This window comes from Danio rerio, chromosome 23, assembly GCF_049306965.1.
Source record: "Danio rerio strain Tuebingen ecotype United States chromosome 23, GRCz12tu, whole genome shotgun sequence".
NCBI lineage: Eukaryota > Metazoa > Chordata > Actinopteri > Cypriniformes > Danionidae > Danio > Danio rerio.
The window spans coordinates 39955666-39974875 of NC_133198.1; the positions used below are offsets into that span (position 1 = coordinate 39955666).

Here is a 19210-nt window from a genome sequence, read left to right on the forward strand (position 1 = left end):
TGAAAATAAAACACACAGCGGTGCTTTAAGTGGGACATGCCTTCAGTCTCCAGAGAGGGTAGCTGGAGTCTGGGCCTCTGTGGAAGAAACGGCTGGTTTTAGTGCCAGCGCTCAGGAGATACTCCGCTGGCAAACCTTAAGTCTGGGAGATGTACCGAATCTGTAGGGATATACATTAAATGTAGATTATACAACACATTCAGCACATTTGGATTGTAGCCAAGTAGTGTATGCAGAAGATGGTCCAAATTAGTTATATACTATCAAATATACTATCAATTGATTGGATTCACTAAGGTTTTTTTATGGCTTTAAAAGGAGACCGTTCTGCTCTCTAAAGCTGCATTTATTTAATGACAAATACAGAGCAACTCTAGCATAGTGATCATTTACAGGAATTTAAAATAGCCATTAAAAGTGCAGGATGTAAGATTGACACCCAGTGGTTAAACTAGGTATTGCAGTTCAAATTCAAAACACGTTGTCATCCGGTCCCTCCTTCAACGACTCCACGTAAATGCAGGTTACCAGACTGATGACACCAACAGGAGTAAGCGTGCCTGAATATCGAGTCTACACCGTAACTACGCACAATAAAAATTATCTTTTCTATGTATGAAGGAGTTTTAGTCCAAACCACCATCTGAAATTTCTATTTTCTCGAGGCTGAACAGCAGCATAAACTATTAAGACAATGATCACATCAGGTACTGATTATGTGCTCTTTTCAGTGTTAAATGCTATAAATATGAGTTTGAATATCATTTTACGTGACATTTATTGTCTTATGGAATGCAGCAGCAGATAGTTTACCTCAGATATTGATCATAACATAAACATATTTGAATATGAATGAACTGTGATTCCATCCAAAACAACAAATATTAGTCACTCACTTTTAATAATGTTAAAGAGGTTTAATATGTATTAAATATATTCTAAACCAGGGGTTTTCAAACTTTTTATTCTCAGGGACCCCCATTTATGATGATTTCTTGCAGGGAACCCCTTTGCCTAAAGTTTAAAAGCACTTATATATTTCAAATATAAATATGTAAACTAAAATTCTGTATAACGTAAACACACTATAGTTCGTATTTCACAGGCATGCAAAATGGTATTGTTTTGAAAGCTATTTATTTTTTAGTTGGCAACTCACTACAGCCAAAAATTATTCTCAATTTTCATATTTCATAAAAAAAAAAAAAAAAAAATATATATATATATATATATATATATATATATATATATATATATATATATATATATATATATATATATATATATATATATATATATATATATATATATATATATATGTATATTTACATTAACTGAAAAAGATAGCTTTTCTAAATGAGGCAGTGGTAGATGAAAAGTTAAATCTTGATATTTGTAACATTTGTAGTTTCTGTAGTTTTTTTTCCCTGTCTTGTTTTTATGGAAAACTGCAAAATATTTACATTGAACTTATGCTTTTGCTTACTGTGTTTTCTAACAAAGGCAGACAACTACCTTTTGTGCCGCTTCCTCTCCAAATAATAATTTTTAATGATTTTTTAGGGGTTTTTCACCTTTATTTTGATAGGATAGTAGAGAATTCAAACAGGAAAGCACTGGGAGCAGAGAGAGGGAAAGGATCAGCAAAGGACCTCGAGACGGGAATCGAACCCGGGTCGTCACTAGCACACTGGTGCAATATGTCAGCGCGCAGTACCACTAGGCTACCGGCGCCGACTCCAAATAATTCTTTGACGATGTCTCTGGTAGCTGGTAATAACAATGCATCGCCAACTATGTGCAGCTTCTTAGCACGCGTGATGTGGAGTGATGCCAAATATGACTTTTTCAACACCTCTCAGGGACTAATGCTTGCTGCTGAAAAATACTAGCCTGCCGGGCCAAACACAACTCCTGATGTTTGAAATAGTCGATTTTTCTGCCTCATTGGCATGTTTCTGCTGTAGATGGCGCTTGAGCTTGGATGGTTTCATGCATCGATTGAAGAAAATCGCTTGACAAAGAAAACACTGGGGTATATCGACTTCCTGCTTTAACATGAAGCTAAAACCAAGCACAATGTAAGATTTGTTATATTTTCTGGTTTTTGCTTTAACCCTCACCAAGTCAGATTTGCATGAACTGCTTGCGGGAGCGGGATTCTTTAAAAATCTTTCCATCATCTGTACTGCACTTACAGCCGCTAATTGTATGCAAAGCCTTATAGAGGGGAAAGAGAGATAAAAACATTACTATTAAGTATCCACTTATATAAATCAATACACTATAAATAGATTAATAATTTATAGTCATTAATAAATTTAGGATTGGAAAAAATATCTCATAAAAATCATTTTTTGTTTCTGCCAAGTTTCTCACGGACCCCTTAGCACTCTCTTGCTGCCCACCAGGGGTCCGCGGACCCTAGTTTAAAAACCCCTGTTCTAAACCATACCATTTCATTAAAGTGCAGTGCACTATTCTGTGCTTCTGAAAAGCTGTATTGAAATGCTGCTGCTGCCCTGCAGAGGTCGCATTCATATACATTAAAGCAACCTTCAAGACTGATATGAAATACAATGCATTTTTAAACAATGCATCCTGGGGAGCTGAAATCTAATTGGTTAATCTGGCAAAGGGCAGGCTATATTGACCAAAACAGGGACATTTTCAATAGAGAATAACAGATTTAAACTTTTTTTTTTTAGATAAACAAACATGTTTACTTTGAATGTTTCTTAAATATGTGTTTTAACACTTATAATAAAAATAAGAAGAAATGTTTCTAGAGCAGCAGATCATCATGTAAGAATTATGCCAGGAGGATCATGTGACACTGAAGACTGGAGTAATGCTGCTGAAAATTACGTTTTAAATTGCAGGAATAAATTACATTTAATAATTACATTTAATTTAATAACATTTAATATTTTTTTATTTATTAAGTGAAAGTTATTTTAATATTATTTCAGAATTTCACATATTTAAATAAAATAAAATAAATACAGGTTTGGTGAGCAGAATAGGCTAAAACAATTTAAAAGCCTTCCTGATCCTAAACATTTGATTGCTAGTGTATTTTCTATTAATACACTAAAATATAAGCCAATATTTGTCATTTAGAGAGCAGAAGTGTAGGCGCCCCCTTGTGTCACTTTTCACGTCTAGCTTTCCCAATTGAATTATGCAAATCTAATCAATTCTTTGCACAGGACTGATTCAATTAAATCAAACCAAATCTTATTACTGACCTGATCGTATTCTGAAGCTCCTGGATACAAAGGCCAGCCCAGGAACAGTTCAGCAATGACACAACCCAGAGACCACATGTCAATGGCCTCACAGAACGGAAGGCCCAGAATGATCTCTGGAGCTCTGCGTCACAACAGACGAATTATAATACAATTATTTCATACCGCAGATTTCCTTTCGTAATATAAAAGACAAAGACGCACATGATGCACGAGTTTGTCTGTTCGTAATTTATCTTATATATTTTCAATTCAGTTTGAAAACACAATTTATAAAAGTATTTTCTAACTTTATTTCGTGTGTATTTATATACTTGATGGTTTATTTATTTTGAAATCTAATATTGACGCCTAAAAATCTGATACCATATATTGGCATGGAAAAAATAATTAAGAGACCAACGTAAGTTGCTCGGGATTCACATTTTATAGTTCTGCATTTTTAACTATTCATGACAATTCTTCAAAATTTAGATTAAAAATATGGCCTTTTTTTTGCATAAATTGACAAAAAAAAAAGTTATTTATGTAATACTTTGAATAACACAATACCAATGTTTTGACCAGAAATGCAACGATTATAGATTTTGGTTGTACGATTATAGTCTGAGGCAGTGCTTAATTTGTAAATGAATAATTTCCAGAACAAAACATTACCTTACTGACATTCACCACACAATTACAGTTTTCCCGGAACGTTACGTCATTAAACGGCGACAGGGCAACTAAAGCATCAAATTTCTGAACGGTCTTTAATTATTTTTTGCTATTATTAACGTTATGGGTCAATCATGGGTAAAAACATGTGACTACAAATATAATTCATAAATCTTATAGAACATCATTCTGAATGCTCACAAAACCAATGAGAATGATTGTAAACGTAGGAAAGATGATTGACTAAAAATATTGTTGAGGGCCAATAGTTAAATGTGACTTTAGCTTTAACTTGTGCATGGTAAAACCATCACACAATCGACAGGCAGGTATTTATTCACCACGCACAAGTTAATGCCATATCAATTAAAATAAATACCCGAATGCAAAACACGAATATCTGACATTTTCTGGAACAGGATCCAGCAAGATCCAGTTAAAATTAAGCACTGGTCTGAGGGATAATAGCAGTTTTACGGTTATAGCGAGTATTATGCATTCATTAATTTTAACACTACTAATTTAGAAAAATCACATTAAAACGTATTTATTACTGCTCAGTCACCAAATAACACAACAAAAAATAATAATAAAAAACAAACAATAGTCTTTTTTTCTTGGGACTTAGAATAGGTAAAATTGTAAACATAAGTGATAATTTTACACTGAAAATAACTGACAAAACAATGAATAAATAAATAAACAAATAAACTAACAACAAATAACCTAATAAATAAATAAAAATTAGAAAAAAAATAAATTTGTCTAATGTAAATCTAAGCTACAATAAAGCTAAGCATTTCCTTTTAAAAGAGAACAAATGTAGTCAAAGTCTGCTAAATCTCTGTCTTTTGATCAACCATATCACAAAATTACATAATACAGATTTTCATTTTGTATTTTTCTTTTTGAACCAGAGTAGAAATGTGTATATTCTGTATATCTGTTCTTGTCATGTGACTCACTATGCGCTCGCGATAGGTGGGTATGCCCGGAAAGCACGTCGCTTCCAATAAGCCACACGCCTCCATTGGAAATAACGAACTTGCACACGCAAAAGACGCGATATGTAAGTAGCCCTTACTATACCCGTGCGGCAGGCCCGGATTGGCTAATCGGGAGGACCAGGAGAATTCCCGGTGGGCCGGTCCGTTTTTTGGCCGCGAGGGCCGTGTCCCTAGTTCCAGAATCGGTTGCTCTCAGCAGTCACACTTTTTAAAAATAATTTAATTATTTACTTGACCACAGCCTTCTTATTCATTATTTTACCGCAGCTCTGCTCTTTTTATCTATTTTCTCGTAGCCTCGTGAGCAGGATGCAGGTTAATGATGATATAACTAGATAAGTCACCATTAAACGTACAGCTGTTGTGGTACAGTAGTTAGTACGTTTAAATTATGACGCAGCCAACCTGGGTTCGGTCCTTGTCTGAGTAGTAATTTTTTTTTTTTCCATTTTTATTGTTAAGACATAATACTGTAAGGGTTGTTGAACATTTGAAGTTCTAAAAGAGCTGTTTTCTCAAAAGAATACGTGATAGTGTAATTAGAAACAGAATTGGAAATAACCTTAATTTAATATAGTCAGTGGTGAACTGAGGTGGGCCGGTCTGAGGCTTGAAACTCCAGGGCTGAAAAAGAGTCCCACTCCGGCCCTGCCGTGCGGTACGAAAGCGGCATCAGTTGATACCCTCAGCCATTGTTAATCTAGTGTATTAGCCTCAGTGTACAAGCTCTCTAATCAACAATATTTGTATTTGAAATTTGGGAAAAAATTATCATCATAAACATTTGTAGAATAAATGAAATGTTTTTACTTACTTTTCATTCAACTGATGCCTAATAAATACAGATAAACTAAGAATTTTGTAGTTCATAGCTGTATAAATTAGTTTTAAATCACATTTACTATTGTCTGCTTCCTGAAAGTAATGCTTTAGCACTTTTATTGGTCAGAATTCATGTAGATTGCAGAATGCATGGATTTAGATGCAAAATGTGCACAAATGTGAATACAGTATCCAACCATTTGTCAGCTTCCAGTGTAATTTATTACAATGTTTTCAAAAAAATGCAACTCACTGTGTTGATTGATTACTTTTTAAACATGTCACATACTAGATTGAGATTGAATCAATAAGTCAAATTGTTCTCTGATATCTACATAGTAGGAACATGGCTTAGGTAAGTTTCTTCATTCATTATCCTTTGGCTTAGTCCTTTTATTCATCAGGGGTCACCACAGCGGAATGAACCACCAACTTATCCAGCATATGTTTTACATAGCGGACCCAGTATTGGGAAACACCCATATACACTCATTCACCTACATACACTACGGCCAATTTAGTTTATTCAATTCACCTGCAGCGCATATCAATAGACTGTGGGAGAAACTGGAGCACTCGGAGGAAACCCACGCCAACACGGGGAGAACATGCATGACTAGCTTAGGTAAGTAAAATGAAATGATGAATGAAATGCACAATGTAAGAAGAAAAATGCAATGGTTTTACATGCTTACTTTAAAAGATACCCCTAAAAATCAGAAGGTCTTTATTAACCATATTTGGAAGGGTCATGAATATTAATGGGTTCAGCTCTGATGCAGTGTGCATAATAATCATCATGTGTGCGACATATCAGCTTTGTTATGGCTGTTGATCTCCTGACGATAGGGTAGATGACATAGAATGTGACCTAATGCAGCGGTTCCCAACAGGGGGGGGGGGGTCCTGGCCCACAAAGGGGCCTCAGCGAGCTTTGTGGGGGGTCGCGTCATGTCTAAAAAATTTCTTAGCAGTGGACAATTGGGAGAATGATCATGTTGCCTTAGTTCATTTTATCCCATAGCTCAGTGGTCCTCAACCATCGGTCCATGGATCAATTGGTACCGAGTTGCACAAGAAATCATTAATTATTTATGTTTTATTATTATTTGAGTCTGAACGATCTTTTATTTTGAAAATTCTTTTATATTGAAAAATGACTGTATTCTCACGCTTACATTTTGGTCACTTTAGTGCCCAAATTTAAACTAAAAGCAGCAAAATAAGTAAGAAACAGACATCTTTGGAAAGTTTCTTTGGGCCAAGGGCAAAAGGCCAAGTGAAGGAACTGCCAAGGAATGGATCCGCAACCCATGTGTCAACAAATCAGGTGAATCCAGCATGTCAGTGCAAGAACATCAACTGATGGAGATCACAAATGATGGTGGCCTTTTAGTGGTTGTTCGTATATTGCGTATTTCTTGAGTTTTTAAGTTTGTGGTGTCCAATGGAGGTGTGACGCGCCGTGACGCGCTCGCACCAATGAAGCCCGGGCCGCAAACGCAACGCAAGTCATGTGACAAGAAGCTTCAGATTGTATGAAATATTCACATTTTGGTAAGATTTGTTTTCTCAGACAAACACAGAACACATCAATGCCTCGCAGCAGTCCTCGCACTACTTGATAGAGCATAACAAATAACAGCACATATGCTGCATATTACAACATATTAAGCACATATTAAATTGTAAAAGCCTATATTGTTTTTTCCCTTATACACCAGTGTGAATATGAGTATTTTTGTTATTGAGTTTCAAATAAGGCCAATTTAAATGCCAAAGGCTTATGTTTTTCAGTTACAAATGGCCTACTGATGTTTTGCTTTATATTTTACATTAGGCTGTTATTTGTGCATAAACATATCTAGATATAGTAATAAACATACTCTTTGTTTGAAAACAACATTTTTTATCATCATTACTGCAAACTTTTATGAGCGGTAAGATCATTAAATGTGGAGGGGGGCCTCACAATATTTTTTTTTAATTTGTAATATTTCACTTTTAAAAGTAGATTTACCCAGCACTGTCAGTTTCCTTTCAACATCAAATATCCTTACCGGTAATATCTAGACTGCAGGTAAGTTGAGCACACGGCCTTAGAGACGTGACTGGCAGAACCGAAGTCGATGACCTTGACCCTGTAGGGCTGTCTGATGGGGTCCACCAGCATGATGTTCTCAGGCTTTAGGTCAGCGTGGATGAGCCCCAGACTCTTGAGTTTCATCAAGGCTGTCGATACCTGCTGCAGAACCGGCCGGATGCACTTGAGGAGCAGCGGGCTGAACTTGCTGTGCTTGAGGAAGTCGTAGAGGTTCTGCTCCAGCATCTCGAACACCAGACACGTGTGGTTCTTGTGCTGGAAACACTCGTAGGAGCGCACAAAATTGAACTCGTCAGCATTCTCTGTGCTGAGACGGCTGAGGATGCTCACCTGCGAAAATAAGATGAGATGGAGTTCATTAGGTTTTAAGCATAGACATCTACATTAGATGTCGCCTACACTGTTGTTGTCTATTGGAAGAAATGCTTCAATAGAGCTGCCATTTTAGTACAGGGTAGTGCTACTTTGAAATGAATGTGGAAAAAATGTGTAGAGGAAGAATGGCCATCCAGAGCCAGATATATATACACATACATTTATCTATGATCGGGTGTTTTCTCGTTTGTACATAGATAGATAAGTGACGGCATATGTTTGTGTGCATGGAAATGTATTATCTCCCTCCCTTTTAAAACTGATTTAATCCATGTCATGACACACACTCTCTCTCCAGCTTTCACTTTTCATTCTAATGGAGGGAGCGATTCGTTTGTGAATGTAACTCCGTTATGAACGACTCGTTCACTTAGCCGACAATAATAAAGTTTCTAGCACCGCAGCATCTTGTTGTCATATTTCGTTTACATTGTTTGCTTATTTCATTCAACAAAACTAGCATAAGCTTAGTATTTAGTGCGAGTTAGTGCTACTTTGCCTTATGGTCAGTGCAGTAAGAGACTGTACTATCATCAATAACGTTATTTGTTTAGCACAAAAGCTCATAAGATACAAAAAACTAAATCTTACCTATGAAATGTTCTGCCTTTGTGGTTTGCTTTGCTAAAGTCCAGCATCTTCACATTGCTTTAGTCCTGACTAGTGCAGTTGAATGAATTTTTTCCTGGGAGCACCATACAAATGTGGCAGCGCTATTGACTCATGCTCAGGGTCCGTATGCAATATCTAGTGTATACATCTATGGGTTTTAAGGGATTTAAATAATGAATAATTGTTTACATAGAAATTGAGGCATTCATTTTGAGTCAGATATTAATTATGAGAGTTATAGACCCTTTTCAAAAGACAGTGATGAAGCGTTTAGCTGTCATCAGCTCCTTAAATCCTCTTAAAATATTTAATATTTAGATAAAAAAAAACATATGTACAATTATAAAGCTATTCTTTGTATTATACCATCTTTGAATTAACAAAAAAACTAATTTCCGTTTATGCGAGATTATTGTATTGCAGCATATAGGCAGGACAGTAAATTTGTCGTTGTTTTCTCTTCTGGCTGCTGTTATCAGTATTAACCTGCCTTTCCACTGCACAGGACATTTGGACAGGACTGTTGGAATATGCCCCCAGTCACACGGAATTTTCAGTTCTCTTTTGCACCATGGGAGAGAAGCTGATTCTTGTGGTGTCCGAAATAAAGGAGTCCAAAAGCAATACCCTTTATTCTCTGTGCGTTCACCATAGTCGAATGAATGAATACTAGAAACCCATAGACCGCTAATAATTTGAGGGAATGTGGAGATAGCATTAAAAAAATAAACATTTTTAGATAGAGAACAACAAATAACATGCACATATTAAATTGTAAAAGCTTATATTGTTTTTTCCCTTATACACCAGTGTGAATACTGGTATTTTTGTTACTGAGTTTCAAATAGGGCCAATTTAAATGCCAAAGGCTTGTGTTTTTCAGTTACAAATGGCCTACTGATGTTTTGCTTTATATTTTACATTAGGCTGTTATTTGTGCATAAATATATGTAGATATAGTAATAAACATACTCTTTGTTTGAAAACAAAATTTTTTATCATCATTACTGCAAACTTTTATGAGCGGTAATATCATTAAATGTGGAGGGGGGCCTCACAATATTTTCCGGGGGAAAAGGGGGACTCAGGCAAAAAAGGTTGGGAACCACTGACCTAATATCTTCCTTTGTGTTCAACAGAAGAAAATGCTTGCGGAGGACGAGTAAATAATGACAAAAAATAATAATTTTTGCGGTAAACTATCCCTTTTATACAAGTTTCAAGAGTTTATTAATTTCTTGATTTACACTTAAGAGCTTTATTAATATACAGATTTTGTTTCACTAAAAAAATTAACTGTAGATGCTTTAATACTAGTGTTGAAATACAAATTTATATAAATGACTGAAAAGTTATATTCGTTGCTTGAAATCTAATTTCATTCAAAACTGTAGCAGGACAAGTGTCGCAGACATTACATTTAAACTATTGCCTTTATGCACTTCTTGACTATCTGTCAGATTTCAATTACTGTGCCTTTGTCTTCGTAGATCCATTCAAGGTGGATGAATAAGCTATTTTGTTGATTATATCCCTGTAGGTGACACTTCAGTGTCTTGACAGGTTCTTTTAACAATCTACATATTCTCCACCTCCATCTTAACACTGCCCCATTAAAACATATATAATAGATAGGACAACACTGCTCAAGCCAGATCAATTTGGTGCCGTGACCCGGATAGAGACTGATGCCCTTTCCACATGAACACCGATATTTTCAAATTCTGATCAAGTTGAAGATTTTCCAAAACTCTGGGTAAAGTGTGGTCATTTTCACCTCACGACGTCAGCATGCGCGCTGTTTTCTCCTTTCTGATTGGTCAAAATGGCTGGGTTCACATCAAACACAGAAGAAATTAATAAGGCAAATTTCTGATGTTTGTGCCAAACGCAACGCATGTTCCTCATTGTTCAACCACACAATAGTAATGCGCATCTGTTTGCTCTTTGCATTGACTTGTATGCAATTTACCCACAATAATACCAAATTCCCAGTCTGTTGTGAACCTAGTATAAAAGTGTTATCATCTCCACCTGTTGGTTTAGCGTAACTATAACATGCATCTCAGTGAGCTTTTGCATTGTCATTTAAATAGAGGTTTTTTAAATACGAAGGCATGGAAAATACCCGTGTATGTGTGGACATGATCTGAAATTACACATTTCCTACACTAGTTAACAGCTCACCTCTATCTGACCCTGGCGCGCATACGAAGGATGATTCTTGAGGATCTTAATGGCCACGATCTCATTGGTTCCCCGCTTCCAGCATTTGGCGACCTGTCCGAAAGTTCCCCGGCCAAGGAACTCCAGGACCTCGTAGCTGTTGGAGACGGAGCAGAGGATCTCGTGCTGCACCAGCTGGTAGTCGCCCTCGCTGTGGGAGTTGCTGCTTTTGGTGGTGGACGTGGAATGAGCGATGGACTGAGCCGTGGCGTTTCCTCCCCCTCCGGCTACGCGGTTGGGGAGCACAGGCGCTGAAAGCTCTTCCAAAATCTGCACGCTGTCACTACTGTCCACCTCCTCGCTCTTCCGCTTCAGACTGGCCCGTTTCTGATAGCCCTCGCAAGTCAGAGAATTAGATCTCGCATCTTTTCCGCGGTGGCTGGATGTGGATGATGATGAGGAGGATGATGAAGGCTCCGGGACACTGCCGGTGCTGTCCGCCGCGCGGACCACCGTCTGCTCCCTCGATGCTCCGGGTGGAGGAAACACCAGGCTGGAGGAGTTGTAGCTGGGGTTGAATCCAGATGTGGAAGGAGAGGAACCGTTGGTTTGGCTGGGGCTGTGCTGGTAGTAGCTGCTCTCGCCTGATTGGTTGCTCACGTTCCATGCATGGTTTTCCACCTTCAGTTTCTTGGAGCGGGATATGCCGCTGGAGGACACGGAGGGAGAGGAAAAGGCTTGCATTTGTGTGGACATGCCTGGAAAAGAGAAATATTTTATATTAGTTACTTCACTATTAGTTACTAGGTAATTAGTTAAAGTTGTCAGTAATTGATAAACCTATGGTAACTAATAACCTTCCCTTTTCTGAGGTTGATTGCAAAAATGTGCTTTTTTTTTTGGTGGTTGCAATTCCCCATAATTCATTGTTAATTTTAAGCCAATTTTAATGGGTTGTTTTGTTTCAATTTCTTAGTTTCCTCAACCATTGCAGAGCCTGGGGGACCAAATAAGTATGGGGACAGATTAGACTCAATAATAATTCATGCAAAAGAAACGATGTACACATGCGTAGCCAAATTCACGTGCATAAAACTAAATTCACGTGCGTAAAATATTTATTCATATTCACAAAAAAATTTTACATGCACAAAATAAAAATACATTTTCATAAAATACGTTTCCCAAATGCAAAACACTATTTGCAAATGTATAAGAGTGTACAAAAAGTTTTGAATGTTTAAAACTTGCGAGTTGATCCTGAATGAGAATGTGCAAATCCTCTTTCACGTACGACTCCCCCTGGATACATGTGTGTGTATTTTTGAGACTTTCCTGCCAGAGTCAGGGCTACTCGTACCTTTCAGCCAATCAGATGAGAGCTGTATTCAATAAAACCAACTCTGCGCTTCTTTTGCGCAGACTGTTCCTCTCCAGCATGGCGAACGGAGAAAGCAGCAGTTGCAGTCACACTTTTTTATTTATTTATTTATTTATTTGACCATATCCTTACTCTTTTTATCTATTATTTTGCCGCAGCTCCGCTCTTCTTATTTATTGTCTCGAAGCCCCATGAGCAAAATGTATCCTGCAGAATAATGTTGAAGATTAAGTATCATTCCGGCCACACCAGTATTGCAGCACCATTGTGGTCCAGTGGTCAGCATGCTGGGTTACCATACCCTTAGACCCGTGTTCGATCCTCACCTGAGTTAATAACGTTTTTTTTTTTTATTGTTAAGACATATTAACAATAAAAAACTATTACCTAGTAACTAATAGTGAAGTAACTAATGTAAAACTAAGGTTGTTGAACATTTGAAGTTCTAAAGCAGCTGTTTTCTTGAAAAAGACGTGATAGTGTCATTAGAAACTGAATGAAACTGAAAAAAAAAGATATTTACTCAGGTGAGGATCTTTATTTTTTTTTTCATTTTCATTTGGGCCCCCACAGTCCAAAGATGTGTGTTACAGGTGAATTGAGTAGGCTAAATTGTCCGTAGTGTATGAGTGTGTGCGTGAATGTGTGTGTGGATGTTTCCCAGACATGGGTTGCGGCTGGAAGGGCATCCGCTGCGTGAAAACTTGCTGGATAAGTTGGTGATTCATTCCACTGTGGCGACCCCGGATTAATAAAGGGACTAAGCCGACAAGAAAATGAATGAATGAATTTGGTTTTATGCACGTGAATTTGGCTACACATGTGTACATCGTGTCTTTTGCGTGAATTTCTTTTAAGACTTATCTGATTCCATAAATAAGTGCTCCAGCTTGGCCACCCCTGGTCCCAATGTGCACCTAAAGCTCCTGTGAAACAATAATTATTATAAAAAGTGACACACAATTAAACTTAAACTGAATTAAGGTTTCATTAGTGGATGTATTTACTAACATGAACTAATACTTGTACAGTATTTATTAAAGGTGCAGTAGGTGATTGTCTTCAGAAACATTTTTTGTTGTGCTGGTTGAAAGTCTTTTCACATTCCAATAGTAATGATTAAAGTAAATGATCTAAATGTATTTATATGTATTTTTATATTTTGGGTAAGGCATAAAAACAAAAAAAATGTTCATCCAATTAAATAGAGTCGGGCCAACATCTCTAATAATTCCGATAAGTAGCAGAATCTGTCTGTCAGCAAATGCAGATTTGAACAACTGCGCAGCCGTTTGTACGCAGCTCTGCCGACCGCCGCGCGTTCACGAGAGCGCGATCGGTAAAAACCTGCTGAATCAAAACTTTTTAAAAACCTGAATCAATATTGGAGTTACCTTTGCACGCTGGAGAAAGGATGACACCATGGCTGAAGGATTTCTCTTAGACAGGTAATGTTCTGTTTTAAAACGGTTTTAGCTTCACGCAAAGCTGATGTAACGTTAGATGTTGTTGTTACAAATGGGTTATATCTTCACAGAAGTGCTGTTCAGCCACTAAAATCTTCCGATGAAAGATTGATAAGACTATTTTCAATTTCATAAGGGACCTTTTACAGCATCGATAATGTAGATTTTAATTAGTTTAACAACAAAACACAAGTAAATACCGCTATTCTGCCTAGTCTCTCCCTATATTGTTTACCATGCAACTCTAAATATTCGCTCTGAAATAGCATGTCAGTTTGGCTTGCACGCCGCCAGACAAGCACTAGTTGCTTTTAACACATGAGAGAGGGTTCTTTTGCTGTGCTCGTGTTTGAGGAGGCATGGCTCTAGACGGCAGGGGAGGGACTGTGATTCATAGATTTATGCTAAGCTGTTAGCATTGTGAAAGATCACCTACTGCACCTATAATCATAGTTTAATCATACATTTACTAATGTATTATTAAAATCCAAATTTGTAGTTGTTAACATTAAATTCTGCACTGTGAGTTAACATGAGCTAACAACGCAGGATTTTATTCTCATCAACTAATGTTAACAAAGATGAATAAATATTGCAATAAATCTACTGTTCATTGTTTGTTCGTGTTAGTTAATGCATAAACAACCTTGAGTCTTATTGTCCACTCTTTATTCTTTATTCGTAACGATCTTTAAAGGTTCACAAAACCCTTGAGTACTTTTTTTGAGATTTTAACAGATTTGTGTGTGTTGAGCATCAGTTAACACAGTTAGTTTTGTCAGCTAATTTTAGCTTGCGAGTTTAAAATGATTTTTGGGGCGGGATCAAAATCAGCAACATAGCACAAAACTGCAAGTGCAAAGATGACGTGTCTGTTTCTCATTATTATTCATAGCGGTGTGTTCTTATCCTATGAGAAGAGCCTGCTGCTTAATTATTCATGACTGCGCGTGCTTTCTGGAGGCAAGGCAGACCTGCCAGTGCCAAGCTGTAAGACACAGACCCACGGCACTTAGTAATTAGCTGTTCATGAAGTGTCGTATGTGTTTGTTTCCATGATCCACAGGTTTGTTGCATGTTTTTCCCCTTGATGCTGTCAGGGCGGATACAGCTGTTTATGTGCAGCAAGCATTTTTGTCGAGAGAGCAGAACAAAAATTGGAGAATGGCGGACGTTGTCTTTTATCAGGAGTTCATTCACATTTAGACACATCGATGTGCTGCTCTGTTTGCCTAAAGCCTGGTTTATACTCGATGCGTCTGCTGTGTTTGCCTAAATCCTCTAGATTACCAACAGGGCTAATGGTTAAAATAGACAGGGCAAGAGACCTGCTGCACTGGGTCTGCATTCAGACCTATGATTCAGATACTGTCATTGTTATTTGCTTTGAAGATTTCTTTTGTCCACACATTACTGACATTTACGTTGTCTCCTACATTAACTGATGCAACTTCATTGTAAAGTTTAATCTGTCTGTCTGTCTAACCATCAGCAATGCACAAATATAGTTTTTTTTTGCAAATCGGCCGATACTGATATTAGGGCTGGGCCGATAATCAATATTATATCGAATCATGATAAAAATTATGTTGATAACAATGAAGCTCAATGTGCATCAATGGGAATCTACAAGTTTGTTGATATTAGAGATTTCGGCCACCAAAAATGTATCGAACGAAAACATGTTAGGCCATTTAAATGGACCCTCTAATTTTTGTGGCTTTAGTCATTGTTGAGGTACAGCCATGTCACCCTGCAGCCCAAGACCGGTTACTCACTGAAGCTAAGCAGGGCTGAGCCTGGTCAGTACCCGGATGGGAGACCACTAGGGAACACTAGGTTGCTGTTGGAAGTGGTGTTAGTGAGGCCAGCAGGGGGCGCTCAACCTGTGGTCTGTGTGAGTCCTAATGCCCCAGTAAAAGTGAAGGGGACACCACACTGTCAATGGGCGCCGTCTTTCGGATGAGACGTTAAACCGAGGTCCTGACTCTCTGTGTTCATTAAAAATCCCATGGCACTTCTCGTGAAAAAGCAGGGGTATAACCCCGGTGTCCTGGCCAAAGTCCCTCTATCGGCCCCTACGATCATGGCCTCCCAATCATCCCCTTCCACCGAATTGGCTCTATCACTGTCTCTCTTCTCCACCAATAGCTGGTGTGTGGTGAGCGCACTGGCGCCGTTGTCCTGTGGCTGCCGTCGCATCATCCAAGTGGATGCTGCACACTGGTGCTGGTGTGGAGAGACCCTCCTTTTGATCGTGAAGCGCTTTACGTGTATGGCCATACACAATAAATGCGCTATATAAATACACATTACATTACATTACATTGAGGTACTCTTTTAAATCTGGAAGCTTTAACAACTGATATTAAACTATATATCTTTATATGGTAAATAATTATCGAGAATGCATTTTTGCCATATCGGCTAACTGATGCTGTTTTTTTTAAAAGCTAGAAATTTGAAATTAAACCAATCAAACACGCTATATTTTATCTACATTGATATAATCTTGTTGGTATTTACTTTGAATATTTCTATTCTCCACTTGAATTTGTCTGCCAAATGAATGAATGTAAATATTACAACACTTTAACAATTTAATAACTGTTTCCAAAAACTACTCAGATAGTATGATTCTAAAGCATATTTTAGACAACACAGTGTAGAATTGACAGTCTGTATTAATTCATTTCTTTGCCGGACACATTGACGACAGAACGGCTCTATTTTCATTTTTCTAAACATAATAAAATGCTTTCCATGAGGTTCATAAAACAGAAAAGAGGTTTTCTGAGGTGCATATAAACTTTACATTCTTTTTCTTTTACCTAGAAAATCTGATAAAAATCGGTCAACGGGCTTTCATCAACCTAGGATGTCAGGTAAGGCCTCATTAAAAAAAAACATTCCGGCCACTTTATTAGGTACACCTGTCCAACTGGTAACACAAATTTCTAATCAGCCAATCACATTGGCAGCAACTCAATGCATTTAGGCATGTAGATAAGGTGAAGATGTTCTGCTTAACTGTTCAGGCTGCTGCTGGTGGTGTAATAGTGTGGGGGATATTTTCTTGGCACACTTTGGACCCATTAGTACCAACTGAGCATCATGTCAACGCAACAGCCTGCCTGAGTATTGTTGCTGACCATGTCCATCTCTTTATGACCAGTGTACCCATCTTCTGATGGCTACTTCCAGCAAGATAACGTGCCATGTTATAAAGTGCGAATTATCTCAGACTGGTTTCTTGAACGTGACAGTGAGTTCACTGTAAATGGCCTGCACAGTCACAAGATCCCAATCCAATACAGCACCTTTGGGATGTGGTGAAACGGGAGATTTGCATCGTGGATGTGAAGCCGACAAATCAATATGGAGCAAAATCTCTGAGGAACATTTCCAGTACCTTGTTGAATCTATGCCACAAAGGATTAAGCCAGTTCTAACCTGTACCTAATAAAGTGGCCTGTGAGTGTGTGTTACCGCATGATGTAAACATTGCCAATAAAAATCCAATTAATTCATAGAGATTCTTACCTACGACCCCTTTAAATGATATTTCCCTATTGCATTTTTACCTATATGTTTGTACTTGGACACAATCACAGGCACAATCGCCTCACAGAAAGAAGATTGCTTGTTCGAGCCTCGGCTGGGTCAGTTGGCGTTTCTTTTTTGGAGTTTGCATGTTCTCCCCGTGCTCTTGTTTCCCCCACAAGTCCAAAGACATGTGCTATAAGTGAATTGAGTAAGCTAAATTGGCTGTAGTGTATGAGTGTAAATGAGTGTGTATGGATGTTTTCCAGTGATGGGTTGCAGCTGTAAGGGCATCTGCTGCGTAAAAAACATATTCTGGATAAGTTGGCAGTTCATTCCGCTGTGGCAACCCCAGATTAATAAAGGGAATAAGCCAAATAAAAATGACTTTACTTAAGTCTTTCCATTTTTAGTCCAAGAAAAATAAGACAGAAATGAAAACAAACTCCTGACTGTAAAGATGGCAATATTGGTGCATTTCTGAATCCCAGATACAAAAACAGGTATAAAGTTAGACCATTTCAATGTATTTCATAACCGTAACAAGAGGCAATTCAATCATAACTTAATGTTAAAACAGCTATCATAGCATTATTTATTAATATATGTGGGGTTTCTTGGATTCTCGGAAGATATGGAAATAAAAAATGTAAAACAGGACATAAGCTGGGACCATTGTTTTTGTTTACATCCATCAAAATGGTCTATAAAACGGACGCCCGTTGCCATAGCAACCGCTCTAGCTAGGTGATTCCAGAGCCAGGGTGGTTGCAATAGAAATGGCTGTACCCAGTCAGTAGGCAGAGGCTGCCATGGCAACGGTTGCTACAATGTGAGGATACAAAAAGAGGACCAACACGACAAAGGTATCACAAACAAACTATTCATCTGTGACTGTCAAACATGTACAAACACGCGCTGGTCTAACGAGTCAACAAATACTGCGACTGTCGGGTCAGACCCCGCTGGCTGCGGAAATACAGCCTGACGTGCTGTGATTGTGCATGCAAAACGCTTCATAAAGCCTCACATTTACCGTTGTCATGCAATGCAATGTTTAGCAGCTCACCTGCTGCGTGTTGGATTCCTCAGCTTGACATTTGATCCTCATCTCTGATATTAGGCCTCATTGTTTCTTCTTTTTTTTTCTTAAAAACGTTCCTCTGTAAAAAAAAAATGTCGCTTTACTTAAGATAACGATCTCGCAGGTGTCTAGTAATATTAGACACAGTCCAACGCGGTGTGAGCATCATCGTTGCACATTAACATTCTGCAAGGACAGCGAACAGAAATATGAGTGAGACCTGGAGAGGAATGTAGGACATCAAAAGGGGACCATTTCCTGGGTGTGAGGTCGAGCGCTCATTGGCCAGACGCGGGTCACGTGACGCGTAAATCTGACTGTTTTGAGTCACGGAGCTGCGACACAGTTTATGTGAACGTTACTTTCGCCTACTCTGATTTAGTAGACATTTTACATTAAGAAATGCTAATATATTAAGTGTAACATTTACAGCGTTTCTGTTGGAAAAGCACATTTTTATACAATTTATATTAAGGTTTTTGTACTTTATCGTGTCTGGATTAACAGGAAAATGATGGAAGCGCTTCTACCTGCATACGTTTTCATGTCACACGTGATGCGCGTTTAAAATAATAATTATCTATTTATTTGTCTGTCTATCTATCATAACATTTAGTAAATGTACACTATCTGACAAAAGTCTTGTCTCATTTCCCAGTTGTAAGAGCAACAAATAATAACTTGACTTCTAGTTGATAATTTGGAAAAGTGGCAGAAGATGTATTTTTCAGATGAATCATCT

The 19210-nt window shown here is 37.9% G+C and overlaps 1 protein-coding gene across 1 annotated transcript in view; it reads right to left on the reverse strand.

Annotated features, from left to right (window-relative positions):
- Window positions 1-18710, reverse strand: part of hipk1a (homeodomain interacting protein kinase 1a) — a 51258-nt gene extending 32548 nt beyond the window's left edge. Inside the window, 5 exon segments of the mRNA XM_009297053.5 lie at window positions 41-160; window positions 3252-3375; window positions 7798-8171; window positions 11016-11752; window positions 18454-18710. Coding sequence (XP_009295328.2) covers window positions 41-160; window positions 3252-3375; window positions 7798-8171; window positions 11016-11750 — 1353 coding nt within the window. The 5' untranslated portion in view covers window positions 11751-11752; window positions 18454-18710.
- Window positions 18711-19210: the final 500 nt, after the last annotated feature.